This window comes from Atheta coriaria, unplaced genomic scaffold (assembly GCF_025399875.1).
Source record: "Atheta coriaria isolate IRGN ID8LTWV9N9 unplaced genomic scaffold, Caltech_Dcor_3.1 hic_scaffold_5_pilon, whole genome shotgun sequence".
Classification (NCBI taxonomy): Eukaryota; Metazoa; Arthropoda; class Insecta; order Coleoptera; family Staphylinidae; genus Dalotia; species Dalotia coriaria.
In genome coordinates this window covers 1,954,554-1,972,354 of record NW_027045447.1, presented here as the reverse complement: position 1 = coordinate 1,972,354, position 17,801 = coordinate 1,954,554, and the positions used below count along the sequence as shown (strand labels likewise).

The 17,801-nt window shown below is 35.8% G+C and overlaps 2 protein-coding genes across 2 annotated transcripts in view; one reads left to right on the top strand and one right to left on the bottom strand.

Annotated features, from left to right (window-relative positions):
• Positions 1-3,589: 3,589 nt before the first annotated feature.
• The window catches only part of LOC135791864 (uncharacterized), a 51,144-nt gene continuing 36,932 nt past the window's right edge, over positions 3,590-17,801 (top strand). Inside the window, exon 1 of the mRNA XM_065302423.1 lies at positions 3,590-3,824. The gene's annotated coding sequence lies outside the window, so the exon portion shown is untranslated. The remainder of the gene's footprint in view (positions 3,825-17,801) is intronic.
• On the bottom strand, positions 7,572-8,736 carry LOC135792050 (uncharacterized protein DDB_G0290685-like). The gene has a single exon (XM_065302676.1). The coding sequence runs from the start codon at positions 8,637-8,639 to the stop codon at positions 7,572-7,574; it is 1,068 nt and encodes a 355-aa protein (XP_065158748.1). The 5' UTR covers positions 8,640-8,736.

Genomic DNA, 17,801 nt, shown 5'->3' with positions numbered 1-17,801 from the left:
TAGTATAAGTTAATTCTATCAATAAGATTCGCAATTTTATTTAAAGAAATTAATTATATAAAGAATTGCTGATAATGTACTTCAGCGCGCCATCTCGGATTCAACTATTTAACTATAACTATGATTGTATCTCAATGCCAACTTTTATTCTATAGAAAAGGGCTATCTTTAGGGTTTTCCCGGTAATTGTTCAAATTTTTCTCGACGTAAAAACCATCCTTGGACTTTAACGAACATTTAAAAAAAAGAATTGGCCAAATCGGTTTAGGCGTTGTTGAGTTATGCGCTTACCAACACATTTTGCGATTCATTTTTATATTATAGATTTAAAAGTTTAATATGTGTGAAGCAAATGAGGATACAAATCACGGGCGTTTTACAGTTTTCCACAGTGGTTTACAACGTTAATGCAGTAATTTGCGCGGCGGGCGTTTTGATAAGAACTTAATGATCCCAGCCACCGAAAGCACCTTCCAAACGCAGCACGCAGATGAGCATAAATTGTTGGCATTAAAAGAGGTCAGACCCATAAACCCAGGCCGCGACCCAGCTATCTTCATAACGCAAGCACTAAATTTTCCAAATCCGAAATCCTCCTGCAACCGGAATGTCTGTGCTTTCACCTTTATGCCTTAATATAAAGCAAAAGCAACAATGCGCATTTATTGAGATATTGTCCTGGCCTCAAATATTTAGTTAGGTCAATCATTAACCGCAGTCTGGGATCCGACAGTAGACTGAGATTCTGTGTCTGGTGTACCGGCCGGATTAAAACTAAAAGCATAGTAATACGGTAAATAATGTTGTATTAAGACTGATGTGGGGTTGAAACTTGAGGCACTGAACGCTATTACCATACTATTAGCGTTACCCTGGGTGCGTGGATGTCTACCTCCGTTTAGTCGACGAATTAGAATCACTTTGCTTGTGTTATTGTGTTATTGGGGACCTTTGCGTAACGTTTTGTGCGACCACAAAGGACGACGGGCGTCAAACGTAGCAAACGCGTCAAGAAATAAGTTAATATTTAAGTTGTGAGCGTTTAAAAGTCAAGTTTTTAAGATTGAGTGTGTTATTATGATTTATCTGAATTAAAAAGAGTTGTTTGTTGGACCTGAGAGTGTGTATCACTTAAATTTGCGCATAGATGTCGCTACAATGCTTATTTTAGCATTAAATATTGTTTTGTTGTGTGCACGAAGTTTCGGGAAAAAACACTGCGTTAAGTGGAGATAGCGCACCATACTTACGTATAACTCTAGATTTTGACGTAAGATGGCGCTTGCATGCACTTTTTCGTATTAAACTGAACTACATTTGACACTTCCAATCACAATCGTTTGACAGACATACAATCAGTTAGATATTTTGTTCGAGTTTATATTTCTTGTAACAAAAACACGACACTACCTGCAATTTATCTTTTATTCTCCTATGAATTGTAAAATTTTATAAAACCCAGATTTTACAAATATTTTCAAACGTAAATAAATATTAAATAAAATCACTTCAAGTCTTTCTTTTTCATTCACGGCGGTGATTTATTAATTCCTTTACGCTTAGCAGCTTGAAGTGCTTGAAAGAAACGGGGTGCGCGGCGCGAAGTGCGAGGTGTAAAGTGGTGAAACGCTTCGGTTGATTAAATTCAATTTCCGGCTTATGGTGCGATTCTGTGTTCACCACTTAACAAACGAACGTACGAAAGCTCCAAGACGCTTCGTACGGCGAAGTTATGGATCGGCCTTAAGTGGTATTCTGAGCGCGCATCTATATCTTTACCTAAAGTCAATCCCGCTGCACCCTAAAATTTGACAGAAAGCGCGCGAGTTTCAAATGTATGGGTTCTTCAATTATTCAAATATGCAACAAATATGTGTTAATACTTATTATTTCTATTTCGGTTCAATACTGACGTTTGAAAAGTCGCAATCAAAAGTTGTTATTGTTCATTGTTTTGATTTTTAAATTACCTTTGAAGAAACACAATCAAAAAATATAAATAATCTCTTATATGCTACGTATTTGGCTCATTATCCGCAAATACTTGTGAAAAATTGACAAAATATTTATCTAAAATTTATTGTTTTTAGGAGTTTTTTTTTTTAATTTGAAATTTTTGCTTGAAAACGTGGAATTTTGCATTTGAAAAATACAGATACACTCGATGCGTGCAATTCTTTGTCATCTTCATCTTTTTTCACATCTGCTGAGCACACGGCTCGGCAAAATATTCCACTTACCAATTTCGATGAATAGGCAGACTGAGACAGCAGACGACCGAGTGCGGTTGTGGGTGAGAACGAAGAGCTGCGGTAAGGCAGTTTCACCCGCGCCAAGAGAGCAGCGCATGCGTACAACATGTTACGAAGGCTATCGGCACACTCAAGCTGCTCGAAAAATTGAGGCGACCCGAACCCTCCAAAAGACCTCCGTTGGGCACTCAGAATTGCAATCTGTGTTCGTTCGACAGTACGGCACTTCGGGTGCTGCTCAGAATAGCACCATTAATTGCCGACCGAAGCGCTTTTGATTTATTTCACTTCTTTCTTTTATTCGTGCGGTTTCTGCAAACACGCTTCGGAGAACTGTCTTAATAAGTTATATGATACGTAGCGAACATCGGTAAGTTCATAAATCAATATTTATATGAAATACGAGGACATTGGGAGATATATTTTGTTTATTTTTGCATGTTTCCATCGACAAAACGAAAAAGTTTTTACCACAATATTTACGTATTTATTCATAGTTATGTAATAATTTCAAGCGTTAACAACAAAAATTACACGTTTTTATTCATTTTATTGAAAATGTGTTTATTTTTACTGCTTATTTGCTTTGTGCAAATATAATTTGTTGTAATTAAACATTTCAGGACAATTTCAAACTGTTTAAATTGTTTCCACTTTGTTTGTAGGTCAATGTGTGTCCTAAACCTTTGTTTATCAACAAACAGTACCTACCACATTGCAAATTGTCTTTCGTTCAGGTCTTATTTATTTATTTCTATAAATATGAAAGATTTAATTTGATTTTAATGACTTTTACTTATAATTATTTCAATTCTTATTTTATAATCACAATTTATCTAACTTCAATCGAAAATTAATGCTTGTTAAAGTTTAATCGTCTTTGCATTCTTCTCAGGGCACTTTAAGTAGAAATTTCTAAACGCCATTTATTTATAAAAGCTTGTTGAACATGCAAAGCGTGTTTCGTGTTAGATTATTCGCGTGTCGCTCAAAATTTCGCTCTTTTCGCTCATCTCATCAACGAAACACGCCCGAAACACCGAGGAGGAAAATGCTCCGGCCTTGTTTCGATACATCAAGCAAGCAAGCGTATTGCATTAAACAAAATAAATGAATAAACTTTTGAAATTAATTTTTGCCCGAAATAAAATGGCCCTTGTATCGCTTCAAAAAGTTGCCGCGGAGCATTTCCGAAGGATAATTTGGAATGAAACGCGTTTGCGGTGGAAATAAATTGACGCGTGCGAAACAAGCGCGCGCTTTTCTGCCTCCACCACCACCGCCACCAGTGGGAATGTTTTGAGGCGGTCGCTGGTCGGCGGCAGTATTCCATCGAGCGTCGTGATGCGCGTTGCAACGCCGCCGTTCGGTAGATACGCCGCATTCGCGTAATTATCACAAAAAGTAAATTTTCTTCACTCAAAAATAAAAAATAAAAATATGTCTGCAATCAAAGTCTTAAACAAATCAAAATATTCCGATAAATTTCCAAACAAATAAAAGTTGTAAACAATCGGGACGATTCAATCGAGTGTTTCTGACTGTTCGAGTTGAAAATTTTTAAAACTGAACGTAAGTACTTCAACAACTTTTTCGACATGTTTTTCTCTTTCATTAAAAAACTTTCGCCGTCTTTAAGAGTCTTAAAAAATACTACACAACAAATTTGAACTTTTAATTATGAGATTAACTTGAATTACTTTTAGGCAGGGAATATTTTGTTGGATTAATAATTATAATTAAAGCGTTGCATGTTGATACGTTTTGCATGTCGGAATTTGATTGATGCCGATTCGAATCGCAAGCGGAAACGTAAACATACATAAAATGCTGGAAGGTGAAGGTTGATTTGCGTGCCGGGTGCCTGGTGCCGGTTTACCGGCATGCGGATGTATGATTGACACGTTTATTCCGGTTTCTGTGATGAAAATATGTCAAAAACGGTTTTTGCACGTTCGAAAAGTGTCTAAAAAGTTATTGTACGCATAATGTTTATTTTGTTAGATTTTAGGTTAGTTTATCATGGAATATATGCAACCAAAACGTCTAGAAAGACGGGAATTGAGAAAAATATTGTTTTCCGGTTTCTATGATAAAAATATGTCAAAAACGGTTTTTACATTATACTGAAGTGTCTAAAATGTTGTTTTATACTTAATGTCTATTTTTATTTAATTTAAGGTTATTTTATCATGTAATATATGCAACCAAGACGTTTTGGAAAACAAAAAATGAGGAAACTATAATTTATTCCTGTTTCTGTGACGAAAATTTGTCAAAAACAGTTTTTGCACTTTCTAAAAGTGTCTAAAAAGTTTCTGGACACATAACATATAGTTTTTTTACGTTTGAGGTTAGTTTATCAGGGAAAATATGCAACCAAAACGTTTAGGCAGGTTGGAATTGAGAAAATATTGTTTTTTCAGTTTCGGTGATACAAATGTGTTAAAATCGGTTTTTGAATTTTACTAAACTGCCTAAAATGTTATTTTGCATTTAATATCTATTTTTATTTAATTTGAGGTTAGTTTATCACGTAGTATATGCAACCAAAATGTCTTGGAATACGAAAAATAACAAAAATACTTTTTATTGCAGTTTCTATGATGAAAAATCTCAAAAAACGTTTTTTTTTACTTTTAACATTTATTTTTGTTAAATTTGAGGTTAGTTTATCTTATAATTTATGCAACCTAACTACCCCGGAAAACGAAAATGACAAAATATCGTTTTCCTATCTCGCATTCATAACACCACTCCCGCCGAGGTGGATTTCCGTGTGCAGCAATCAATCAATCAATTTGCGATTGCATTTAGATACTTGCACAATCCCCCCGATGCAAACAAAAGCTAAAAAAGAAAAACCGCTTGCCGCAATCTCGCCGCGCATAGAAAAAATGGCGCGTTTCGAAATTACTGCCTTGCTTGCTGTAATTGCTAGATTATGGTAGCAGTTTCCAGCGGGAGGGTAAAAACACACACACAAAAAAAAAGAACAACAAAACCTAATGAAAAATGCAAAGCAATGTGAAGGACGGGCGAGCGCTACACGCGGCTACATTCTAATAACGAACTTCGATGAATAAAATATCGAATTTGCCGACGACCTATCTATCGGTACGATGGAAGCGTAAGAAGTAAGAACGTCGCATGGAAATTACGTTTAGGTTTCGAGAACGTTGTTATATCGTTTGTAGGTTTTAAACTCATACTCGTCGTATATCGAGATACTTAGAATTTCCAAATACATTGATTTTTAAATTGAATTTTTTACTTCTACTCCCACATATCAAACGGTAAAAATTACGTCGTTGTAATACTAAAATATTTCAGAGAATTTTTAGGTTAAATTAATTTAGTTTAATTGAAGGTTTGGCCATACTTATACGCCTAGGTCCTTTATAGGCTCACCCAGAGTTAATCCTCATGAGAACGCATGTAATTTGGCAATGCGTGGCATTGGTTAATTCCTAATTTGGTCTAATCTATCATTACGTTCGTCATTAATGCAACGCACAACGCGCGCAGCGCAGTTAGGATTGTGTCAAACCGCAGGCGTTCGCACAATCTACTCATTCGCAGGACGTGAATTCGTCCTGCGTGCTTTGCGAGTTTGGAATGACCGCTTGATGGCTATTTGCATAGTTAATTTGAAATTGGTGTAATTATAACTTTGAACTCAACCTTCTCAACACATTTTTGACAGTTTTCAAGTATTTTTATGCGAATATATGACTTTGACCTTATTCTTCTGTCAAAATTGATCATGCAATTGATATTCTACACTGGTGCACATGATCCTACGTGCCAAGACAATTTATTGACATTTCCCTTGCCAAAAAGAATTTTTATTGCATATTTTTGCAAATTTTCCAATAACATCTGAAATAAAACGAATTACTCTGTAATTTAATGTATAAATAAATCCACATAAAATAGTAATCACATTGTAAGAAGTAAAAAAAGACCGTTAATCTCACTTCTATTAAAATAATTGTGTCTATAAAAGACGTTAAGCTCTAATCTCACATCCGTACGCCCTCGCCTGTCTCAAGTAATACACCTATATAACGACACAACGCATAACGCATAAAGTCGAATTGATTTACCAATGGGATTATGATCTGTTTCATCCCTTCTCGCAGCTCGCACCCGACTAATCTTTCTTGGCGTCGCTCTTTTCGTGAGATTTCCTTACTCGGGGTAAAAACGAGTGACGCGCGTGGATTTTCCTGCGAAACGTTTAATAGTAAGCTTTACTGGAACTTGAAATCACTCTGCTTTAGATATTTACATTCACAAACGTTTGAATTACAAAATAATTGTATTTATACGTCGATTTAGTTATAAGTTTAACTTCAGCATATGATGAATTTGAGATAGGCAACCAAACATACATGAAAGTGATTATGTTTCCATACTATAGCAATATCACGATGATGAATGATTGTTAATTTTCGGCAATATTTTTCGCTTTTAATGAATGATGACACATCAAATCGTATATTGTTATATTAAACAGAACAAGGTCACTACAAATACGTGTTCTTATTAGGATTAGTGAGGGATATAATTATGTTCTCCTCCGTTTTTATTATATTCTCGAAAGAGGGCAGAATGTCGATACGACAAAACCGATAATCAATCAAGCGTCCAAATTATATTACGGCAAGTTGTATTAGTACATTGTGCTGACCCAGTGTTATTTCGTGCTTGAATGCTTCACATTTACACAATAAAACCTGCACGACGTTCAATGTCAATGTTTCAAAGCAACAAACATTTACAAAACCTCACGTTTGATGCGAAAAACTTTGCGAGTTTTGTTTTTCTTTCAAAGTGCTCTTGGAATTTCCGAAAATTTGCGAACAAGAATAATCTCCTAATGCCAAAGACAAATATATGTTAAGTACGAAGGAAAATGTTAAAATTTAAAATCAAATTTTAAAGCAGACGAAAATTCTGCACATGAAAACGGTAATAATCGAATGCATGCGGATTGAATTTTGATCGGGAATATCGAGGATTCAATTGTAGATGCTTCCAGCATTGTGTGTGAATCAAATTTGGAGGTGAATCAATCGAAGCATTAACACCGAGTGAATTATAGTCCGCAGAATCTCATCGGGATGGTGGATACGAGTATTGTAAGCTTGATTGATTTCAATTGGAGAATTTAGACAATGGCGTGTTGTAAATTCTACAAGACAATGAAAAACAAAGTTTTATAGGTTAGGTTAGGTTTATTCGTGTTAAAAGTCTATAAAATCATCAACTCTAAAACATATCATATCATCTTCTTGTTCATCCTCAGCGTGATTAATAAGCTTGCTCTCGATAAGAATGCTTTCCATCTGCACCTTTGTAATCCGCACGGTTTTGGTAATATTTCTCACCGCCATCTTTCGCCCTATAACCGGCATCCTGATGATTGTATCTCCCTTTATCAAAGTGTCCTTTCTCTGATTGTTCTCCTTCCTTGTGGGCACTCGCGTGTTTCCCACCTTTGCGAAACCCACCCTCTGCGCTGGCATGTTCTTTGTGTCCTTTACCATAGCTGTCAAAATGTCCTTTGACATCCTTCTCGTCGTAGAATGTGTGATCTTTTTTGTACTCATCTTTGCGATAGATCTTATGATATCCACTGGTTTTGGATCCTTTTTTGTGTGATTCGGCATGTGAGTGTGAGCCGCCATTTTCTGAACTTCCCGCTGCGTGTCCCTCTGCGTAATGTCCGGCGTCCTCATGGCTGGCGGCTTTGTGTCCGCCTGAAGCTGCGTGTGATCCAGCTGAGTTTTCCTCATCATGCTCACCGGATGCGCCCTTGGCGAAGTTTTCTTTGTTACTGTATCCTGATTGTCCCTTGGAGCCGTGTTTTGATGAGGAGGCATCTTCGTAACTTGACCCGTGATCTTCCTCGTAGTCTTCATCATCGCTGTCATCATCAGAGTTGTACTCCATGTGTGTGGGACCTTCGTTATCTTCGAAAACTTCAGCAGCGTTTGTGTACTTATCATTCTCGTCGATTTCTTTCTTGGTTAGGTGTTTGGTGATCGGTGGAAGATCCGCTGGTATGCTATAAACTTGTTGCTCAGTTTTGGCGTTTGCGGAGGGTTTGAGCGGGCCGTAGGAAGTCTTGAAGTGCACATAACTAGTGGGTCCGTCGTGACCTGTCGTTTTGTACATGTAGCCTGAACTGGAGCCGCGTTGGTCCTCGAATCTTTTCGTCCTCACAAGGTAAACGTTCACGTTAGCTGGATTTTCTTCTCTCGCTGCGTTATCGACTTCTTTTGTTGTCGGGAAAGGACTCGCGCTGGAAAAAGCACAATGCGCAACCAAACAGAGCAATAACACTAAACTTCCGTTCTGAATCTTCGCCATAATCATTATCACTGTTTGCGCTAGTGCAACCTCAGCTAATCTTTATAGTTTCAATACTTGCAAACAGTTGTTGTGGTCCGCGGTTGATTATACGAAAGTTTCCCGTACGATATTTGTGCGGAAATTACACGGTAACTTTCGGTTATTCGGTCTGACTTGAGCGCAGCTGGATAATTGAAGAAACTTGATGCACAACCGCGCGAATGCCACCGGGCTGATTAATTAATTCGTGTTGTTGATTATGTTATCCAACTTTGGTTTTGTTTTCATTTGCAGACAAACTTTAGCTTGTTATTCGTAGGAACTAAGATTGTATTATATTGTATCTTGAAGGTGTCTTGTCTTTTATACAAATTTCTTCCTCCACTTCATATTATAGTGTTATTGCAATAATCTTAGAAATTTGCAACTTTTAGACGTAATTTCTTAATTTTAGCTCAAAAAAACGTTGATAAATAATTGCATGTGCACACTAAAGAGGTTTTCGTGCCTCTTGTGAGCCGCTGAAGGTCGCATTAGCAAACTTCGGTTAATGCACACCGAGTCAGAGTAGGTACTTCAAACAAAGCGGGCTCGATGAACCGAGGCGCGCATTGACAAACTTTAATTTTAGCCAAGGTGAGGCCAGAAAATCGATGCGTTTGCCAATCATCTTTCGACACTTTTCCAATGACCAGACGCGTTTAAGGTCACATTTATAACTAAACTTTAAATGTAACATAACCTACATAACCTATAAAGTTCACTTTTAATTAAATTAAGAGTATTGATCAAGATTGCACAAAATGCATCCTAATAAAACGTTCATTTAATCATTGATCAATAAATCGAATTAAATGTGCGTGTTTGTTCCACGAAGTAATAAACTAAGCGCCATAACCTCAATTGGGTTATCATTAGTTTGGAATTAACTGCACACAGCGTCCATAATAAAATGATTGCAATGCGTTTAACTTCCGCATGCATTACCGACCGGATTTAATCGTGTCAAATTACTCGTGTAATGAAAATGTTTACATGAATAGCAATTTATTAATGAAATTTCGAAAATATGCGACATTGTAAATATGCAAGAATTTCAGCGTTGTAAAGTGCCATATCAATTGTAGGCATTAATTTAAGCACAGCATGACAGCAGCAAATTGCGAAGCGTGCAGATGCTAAAACGAGCAAATCAACCCGCCATGTAAATTAGAACAGCTTGGAATGGGTGAGGAGCACAATGTGCAGATAATGCACAACAATTATATATAATGGTTGAACAATGTGATATAAATGTTATTAATTTATATCAATTAATGGTGGCGCAGCGATGCGGTCAGACACGTTGACGCAGATCAATATTATCTCACGCGTAAATTATTAAAACATAGCTAAATATAGTTGTCATATTGTGTGTAAATAAATATAACCTATAATTTATTTGTTTTGGTGGTTGCCTATCATGAATATAACCAAATTTCTCTGCGTGTTTTATTCTAATGTGGATTAAAAGATCTAAATGCGTTGCAGGCGAGAATTTCACGTGCGCGTTTCTCACAGAATGCACATTTTGTATTATTGCTGGAATGTGGCAAAACTTTAGTTGTGCAAGCACACAATGCGTCCCGCAGACATCTTGGGTTACAAATGTGTCGAGCAAGTGCAGAGTAGTGGAATATTCTAGTTTAATATTTATTATTCTACACGGGGACAAATTGAGGAATAAAATTTAACGCATAATGTGCGTTTAAATTAAATGTAATTTTAGTAAAGTGCATTTTTGGTTCTTTGATTGTGCGAATGTTTTTTTTAACGCGTGGACGTGATGATTCGATTGAATGAAAATTGATGCGTAATAAAATCATTGAAATTGCAGAATTTTATTTGAATGCAACATGAATGCTAATAAATCCACTGAAATGCGTGGAATTTTTTGATTTTTATACAAAAAATAGCGAAATATAACTTTTTGTTATAAATTTTGAGATTTTTTTTAGTTTTTACTTGATTTTAACTTGTAAAAAAGCATAAAATCAACCTCAAATGCTTGGAATTTTTTGATTTTTATGCAAAAAATTACTTTTTTTTAGTTTTCACTTGATTTTTACTCTTAAAAAGCATAAAATCAACCTCAAAATACAAACAAATATTCCCCTAGTGCAAAGGTTTTTCCACCTCCAATAAAACCTCCACCTTTGTCTAAAAATTTCCCCGGAATTGCATACCGAATAAACGTGCCTTCTTTCCGCTGAAGCGATTCGGTCCTTTGCTTCGAAAACGTCTATGACATCGAGTATTACTATCCGGAAACGATTCCCACTAGTGTCACACTTTCTTTGGCTTCGTTTCCGCCATCATCCCGCTGTTCTGCATGCATAAAACGCTAGCTGCATGCGAATTGCATAAATTTCAGCGCAAGTTTCGTCGTTACGCTCCACACAATTTCCGCTTGCAAATAACGAACATCATCAAGTCAAAAACGATAAATATTTACTCTCATACAAATTTTATAATGGAATACAGTGTATATGTCTTGTGTGGAACAGGTGAAATTGGTAAATAAAATACTCAGAGAAGAAAAGAAATAATAAAAATCAAATTCACGTTTTCACCAAACTAAAGCTTTTCTTGACTGTATTACTAGTTGGATTTCATCTTGTCTGCTCATCTGGCGTTCCATTTCCTGCACAGAAGCGAGAATTGTGTAGAGTGTAGACTGAATGAGGTATTCTCGGCGTTGGAAATCTTTCGCGGATCAGAAAACGACAAAGAAAAATCAAATGTGGAAATATCAAGTCGGCAACAAATGTTGCCTAGATTTCGACTAGACGTAGGGAGATGTTTCATGTAAATCTTTGCGTAAATCTACGTTTCGCACACTGCTAACATGTTGATGCGTAGACAAGATTGCTATTGAGATATTTGGATTTCCGGAAGAAAATTCCCAATCTGGAATGCAGACATATTCACTCGATTGCGTTCACATATAGAAAATTATGTCACTAACGCCATCTAGCGTCAACTTGGGAAAATCCAGTAACGCATAGCGTTTTAATGGTTTACTCAAGTGTAAACTTTGTATTTTTTATAATCCACTGCAGTACTATTAACGCTTCATTCAAAAACAGAAATTTACACATATACGGCACTCTTGAGAGTGCAGCATGCTGCAAAATATCCGCAGAGTATTGAAATAACGTTTATATCCTGTGTACTGCGTTAAACAACTCCCCAACCGTCGAGATTTCTAAATAACGTGTAATTGCTGTGCGCAAATTTGTTTCAAAATAGAAAAATGCGAAAACACGCCACAACTTGCGCACGATATGAAAAATAGAAGCAGACGATAATGTTTTATCCGTTTAGACATTATTTGGATAAGGTTTAACAATGTATGTAGTCTGCAGATAAAACATGACAGAAATAACTAACTGAAAATAGAAATGTAAACATGCTATGTGGGTTGTCGAATGTTAGTTTTTCATTCCACGCGTAAATAATGAAAGAGTAAACCAATTAAATTATGTATTTAAAAAGCTCTTGAACTAAAACTAAACACTTATTACGTCTGAACTTAATAATGTCGTATTCTCTTTATTTCGGTTTATTCTTGGTAAAATATTAATTGTGGTTTACATGCTAGGCAACTTGTTATACAAGCCTAGATTCAAGTCAATATGAAGTAAGAAATATGTTCGAAACAATTCGAATGGAAAATCACATCGCCTAAAAACATAATTACGAACCCAACTCCACGGAGAATCAAAAGGAGATGGTGGTTGAGGATGAGCGCAAACAGCTGATTTGCTTTTGGATATAGCACCGAATCCGCTTTCAACTCGTTGCTTTTGATCGTTATTTTACGCCCCGCGCACGGCTATGATGCTATGTTTTCCCAGTTCCATCCGCTCCTTTTTCCTCTCTCCTCAATGTGTGTCGTGTTTGAGTCGATATTCGGGGTAAACTTGCGCGTGAATGTTTAGCTTCCAACTTCCAATAATTACGATGCGAGTTGTGAGATGAGCTAGCGATGAGCTTTCGGCTGCTGCCGAAAGAGCAACACGAAATTATCCGCAGCGACGAGTTATGAGTTAAATAACTAATCAAGCGCGCTGAAATTGCGCCCGCATGTGGAAGATTCCAGCACACACACACAATGCGAAAATTGCTAACCAGGCAGAACAGTAGATAATTACTTAAAAATATTGCGTACAATTAAAATTTCGCTATAAATAAAAAAAAAAGTTTTGCTACAAGTTTGCAAGTAAAGTCAAGTTAAAAGGTCGCCAGCTGCCAAACACCGAAAAACTAAGTTTTCGAAAGTTCCCGGCGAGCGATTGCGACCGATCTCAAGTCACAACCCATGCGACTCTCGCATTATTTATTAACGGACTAATATATTAAAGTATTCAACTTTTTTTTGCCTTCGCCTTGATTCCAGTGCGCGTGGATCCTTCAAAGCTTAATTAATTATTCACTAGTTATTCATCAGACGCCACGCAATCCTCATAACTCGTAACTTATAAGTAATTACTTTATAAGTGTTATTTATTAGTAGGTATTACCTCATGATAATGCTACTAATCATTATCTATTAGTTGAGTATATAATTATTAATTCTCATGCTTAAAAAATTAATTAATTTCTAAGAATAATTAACTATTTAACTTTTACCCTCTTTGTTCATACTTTTATACTTTTATACTTTTATACTTCTATACGCATTGTTGTAATTTGCCTTTGTGCTCAATAATTAAGCCTTTTATACAATTTTCCAACTTTTTCTTATTTCTCTTATAGACTTAATAAAAAAAGCCTTGAAAAAAATGAAAGTTAATTAAATCTTTTTGTATTCGTTGAAAGAATTTCACTGTAAATAATATGCTTGCCTTATGTGTGTTATCAAATTACTTTGATAATGCATGTGATTGTGTGTGTGTGATTCTGCGATCACGCCGCAATACTTCCGGCGAGCGGCAATCTCGTTAACGCTTTTAATTATGATTTGATGAGATTCGCTCACGTGCCGTGATGCCGCCGATGTAACCGAACACATAATGAACGCAGAAAATAATTAAAATGCGAATTAAATACGAGACCGGCTCTCGATTTCTTACTTTTTCGCCAGAGAACTTCATTTAAATATTCGAATGGAATTGAAAAAGTCCGATTTGAATATTTAGCGGATTAATTTTTTCATCTGCGCGAAGGAACTTATCAAATAAATTATTCATAACAAAGTTATCGAATTAAAGAATCAGGAAACTGAATAAAAGGAAGTATATCGTAGAAGAAATGTGAATGATCTACCGTGCTGCCCTCTAGTGGTCGTTTCACGAATGAATTAATGTAAACTTGTAAACCTTAGAAACTTTTTCATTTTTGAATAAAAGTTTGCTAATAATCTTAAATTGATTCGGGTGGGGGATTTTGCGGTAGGTTTCAATTTTTGTAACAAACTGCGAGCTATAGCGCTGCCATCTGGTGGTCGTTTAACGAATGAATTACTGAAAACATTTGAAATCTTTTTATTTTTGTATAAAACTTTGCTAAAAACCTTAAATTGGTATTATTGTTATTTTCATTGATATTTTGGTTCAATTATCTAATTTTATAACAAATTGTGAAAGAATATTCAACAGATTAATTCTCTATCGGCAATAAAATTACCGCGCTGCCATCTGGTGGCCGTTTGACGAATAAATAAGTAAAAATTAAGTTGCCTACGTACATATTTAAGTATTCAAAATATTTTAATATGTGGGTTCATTGTGTTGGCGGTTTTGTTCGGCATTTCATGCGTTCTGCTCATCCCTGAGGCGTTATCTACGCCGCTGGCCTCTTTACCAGGAATCTTTTATTCATCGCCAGCGATCAGCGCTGCGCAGGCAGGTCGAAAAATAAAACCGCCGAAACCGAAAGCGATAAGCACACTTGTGAAACAACGCATAAACACAATAGCGGCGCGCACAGCGCAGCAAAAGTAATATAATGAAAAACCTTTTTCCGTTTCGGAGGCTTCACATGCATGCGCAGCTATCTCCAGCTGCCACAAAAAAAAATAAAAGGTTCAGCACGTTCTGACTTTACGATAAATTAAATAAAACGTTAACTAGAGTGGCGAAAAACAATGCATTTAATTACGCCGGCGTTGAAGAAGGTTGAATTTCATGTAAATCACGACCACTGTGACATTTTCCCGAAGGACTCTCCAGTCGTGTATGGTGCGTTGTTGCTGTGATTTTATTTTCTAGCGTTATTTACGCGCGACGCTACGATTTCTTACAGGCGTTATTTGTGCGAATGTAGACTTTTACATTTTAGGCTCGTATTTTAGGCGCTCGAAGGGCGTGCGAGATTTGCGCTTGTTCAACAATTGTGCGGCAAAGTTTCGAGAGTCGCAAAAGGCGTCCTCGAGCTGTTTCAGCGTGCGGCATAATCAAGTAATTCGGTTAAACTAATGGCATGCGACTCTCTTGCGAACAACCAACCAATCGCTTCGAGCGTTCGAACTAACAAACACACACTTAACATAAAATCTACCAAGTATACAGTGTGTTTTAACGCAAAAACAAACAAAAATTTAAAAAATATTCTATTTTCACATAAATATCAACAAAATATTCTTTGTTTTCTTATTAAAAAGTTAAATTAATGTAGATTTTTAATGAGACACTTGGTATACACTTCTTTGGCATTATTTCGTGCGGGTTTCACTTGGAAGAAGAGTCGAATCGTCTTCGCGGACTCGTTCAAGTGCAAACTGAGGAAATCTAACGGTGCCGTTAACACTATTAGGTTACAAGCGTTACAAGTGAGCGTGCGCGCATATAAAGAAACCAATCTCTCCAATCTGCACAAGGCACACGCGTTTCTTCCAGCCGGGACGCAAAAAAAGGATTCACTAGACCCGGGAGGCTTCTTGAGTAGTGGGAGTTGGGCACATGAATGAATTAAACGAAATTTATTCCGAGAGTAGCTGTACAAAACAGAACAAATTGAATTTAAACTACTACTACGTTTCAAAATGGCGTCCAATGTTACATAACCTCAATAAAAGTAGGGAATTTCTTTTTCAAATGTATTTTTGCTAAAAATGACAATATTTTGGGTTTATGTCGTAAAATATACCGGAAAACTAAAGAAATAGTCTGTAATTGCCTGTTTGAAGCAGAAAACAACAGTTTATCACAACATTTGTCACTACATATTCAAATTCTTTAACCTAACATAACCTAACTAAATTATACATTTAATAATCAGTTATTTGAATATAATTTGGAATAAATAGCCTTGCGAAACAAAATAAATTAAAGTTTAACTACTATATTGTTTCAAAATGGTGTCCAATGCTACATAACCTTAGAAAAACTAAGAAATTTCTCGTTGTTTATTTATTTTTGCTAAAAATTATAACATTTTGGGTGAATATCGTAAAATATAGCGGAAAATTAAAGAAATAGTCTGTAATTGCCTGCTTAAAGCAGATAATAACAGTTTATCACAACAATTGTCATTACATATGCTAATTCTTAACCAAACATAACCTAACTTCATCATACATTTAATAAATTGTTTTTTGATTAGAATTTTGAATGAATAGCTTTAGAAAAGAAATTAAATGAAAGTGTAACTATTATAACGTTTCAAAATGGCGTCCAACGTTACATAACCTCAGAAAATGTAGGCTATTTTTACATTTTTGCATTTATTTTTGCTTAAAATGATAATTCTTAGGGTTTATGTCGTAAAATATACCGGAAAACTAAAGAAATAGCCTGTAATTGCCAGATTGAAACAGAAAATATCGGTTTATCACTACAATTGTCATTACATATGCGAATTCTTAACCTAACATAACCTATCTTGATCGTACATTTAATCAACTGGTTATTTGATTATAATTTTGAATAATTACCTTTGCGAAACAAAATAAATGCAAGTTAAACTACTACAACTTTTCAAAATGGCGTCTAACGTTTCTTGACCTAAGAAAAACTAAGAAATTCCCGTTTTTTAAATGAGTTTTTGCTAAAAATGATAATATTTTGAGTGAATTTAATAAAATTTCCCGGAAAACAAAGAAATTGACCACTAAATGTCATTTTACCTCTCACACAAGTAAAAATAACATAAAATACTCTAACCATGTTAAATAATATATTCGATTGTTGAAAATATTCGCCGTTTTTTGCCCGGTTGATAAAGTTCACAAGAGCACCGAGGATTCATGTCTCGCGGGACACAATGGCGGGTTAAATAAACTGCGCGTAAATAAAAAAAAAATAAAGAAGCGAGTCTACAAGCCGACCAGACAACAAAGGCCCCTCGAGAGCGCGCGAGCGCACGAGTTCTTAAACTTTTTCTATTCCATCATTTTTTCCGAGACGAGAGTCGGCCGGCGAAGAAAAAAAACGGCTTCCAAGCGCATTGTGCGTCGTCTTTCGCGCGTCGGCGTGCATTGTGACTTGTGTTACATCAATTCCGACGGGAATTGTGTATGAATCTCGTCATCGGCCTCTCGCCTGACATCCTATTTACACCCACCACAATACACCTATCATTTTTACCGAAAACTGCTACGTCCTGGAGTGATAAATAAAATGAAAACCTATGAAAAGTCTTTCAATTTTTATATAAAAATTTGTATCATAACCTTAAATTGATACTATTGTTTTTCACGTGGATATTTTGCGTCAAGTATGAAATTTTATAGCGAATTGGATACTTGAGATGGGAAATATATGCGCACACGTTTAATGTATATCGTTTAACGGCTGTCTTGATATTAGAAGTGAACACTAATGGATTTTTGATGGAAATTTTTAATCTTGTTCGTGCATATTCATATTTATACACGCAGCGAGAGGAAAATTCGAAAATTTCATGCTTGGGTTAATATAACTCTCAATTCTAACCTATATTACCAAGCATAATACGTAGACATACAATAGTTTCACTATAATGTGAATTTGGTTGCATATATTACACATCAAAACCTATATTAAATAAATTTCTCAGAACTAATTCAATATCTGGCTGATATTGACATGTGAAAGTAAATAAATTCAATATGTCTGTGTGACATCAAAGAATTCGATTTCCATTTAGTATCTACGACGTTAAAAGTACCAATATGACAAGTCTGTAGTTGGCAGTTAATTGCGACACAACGTACGTCTTTGA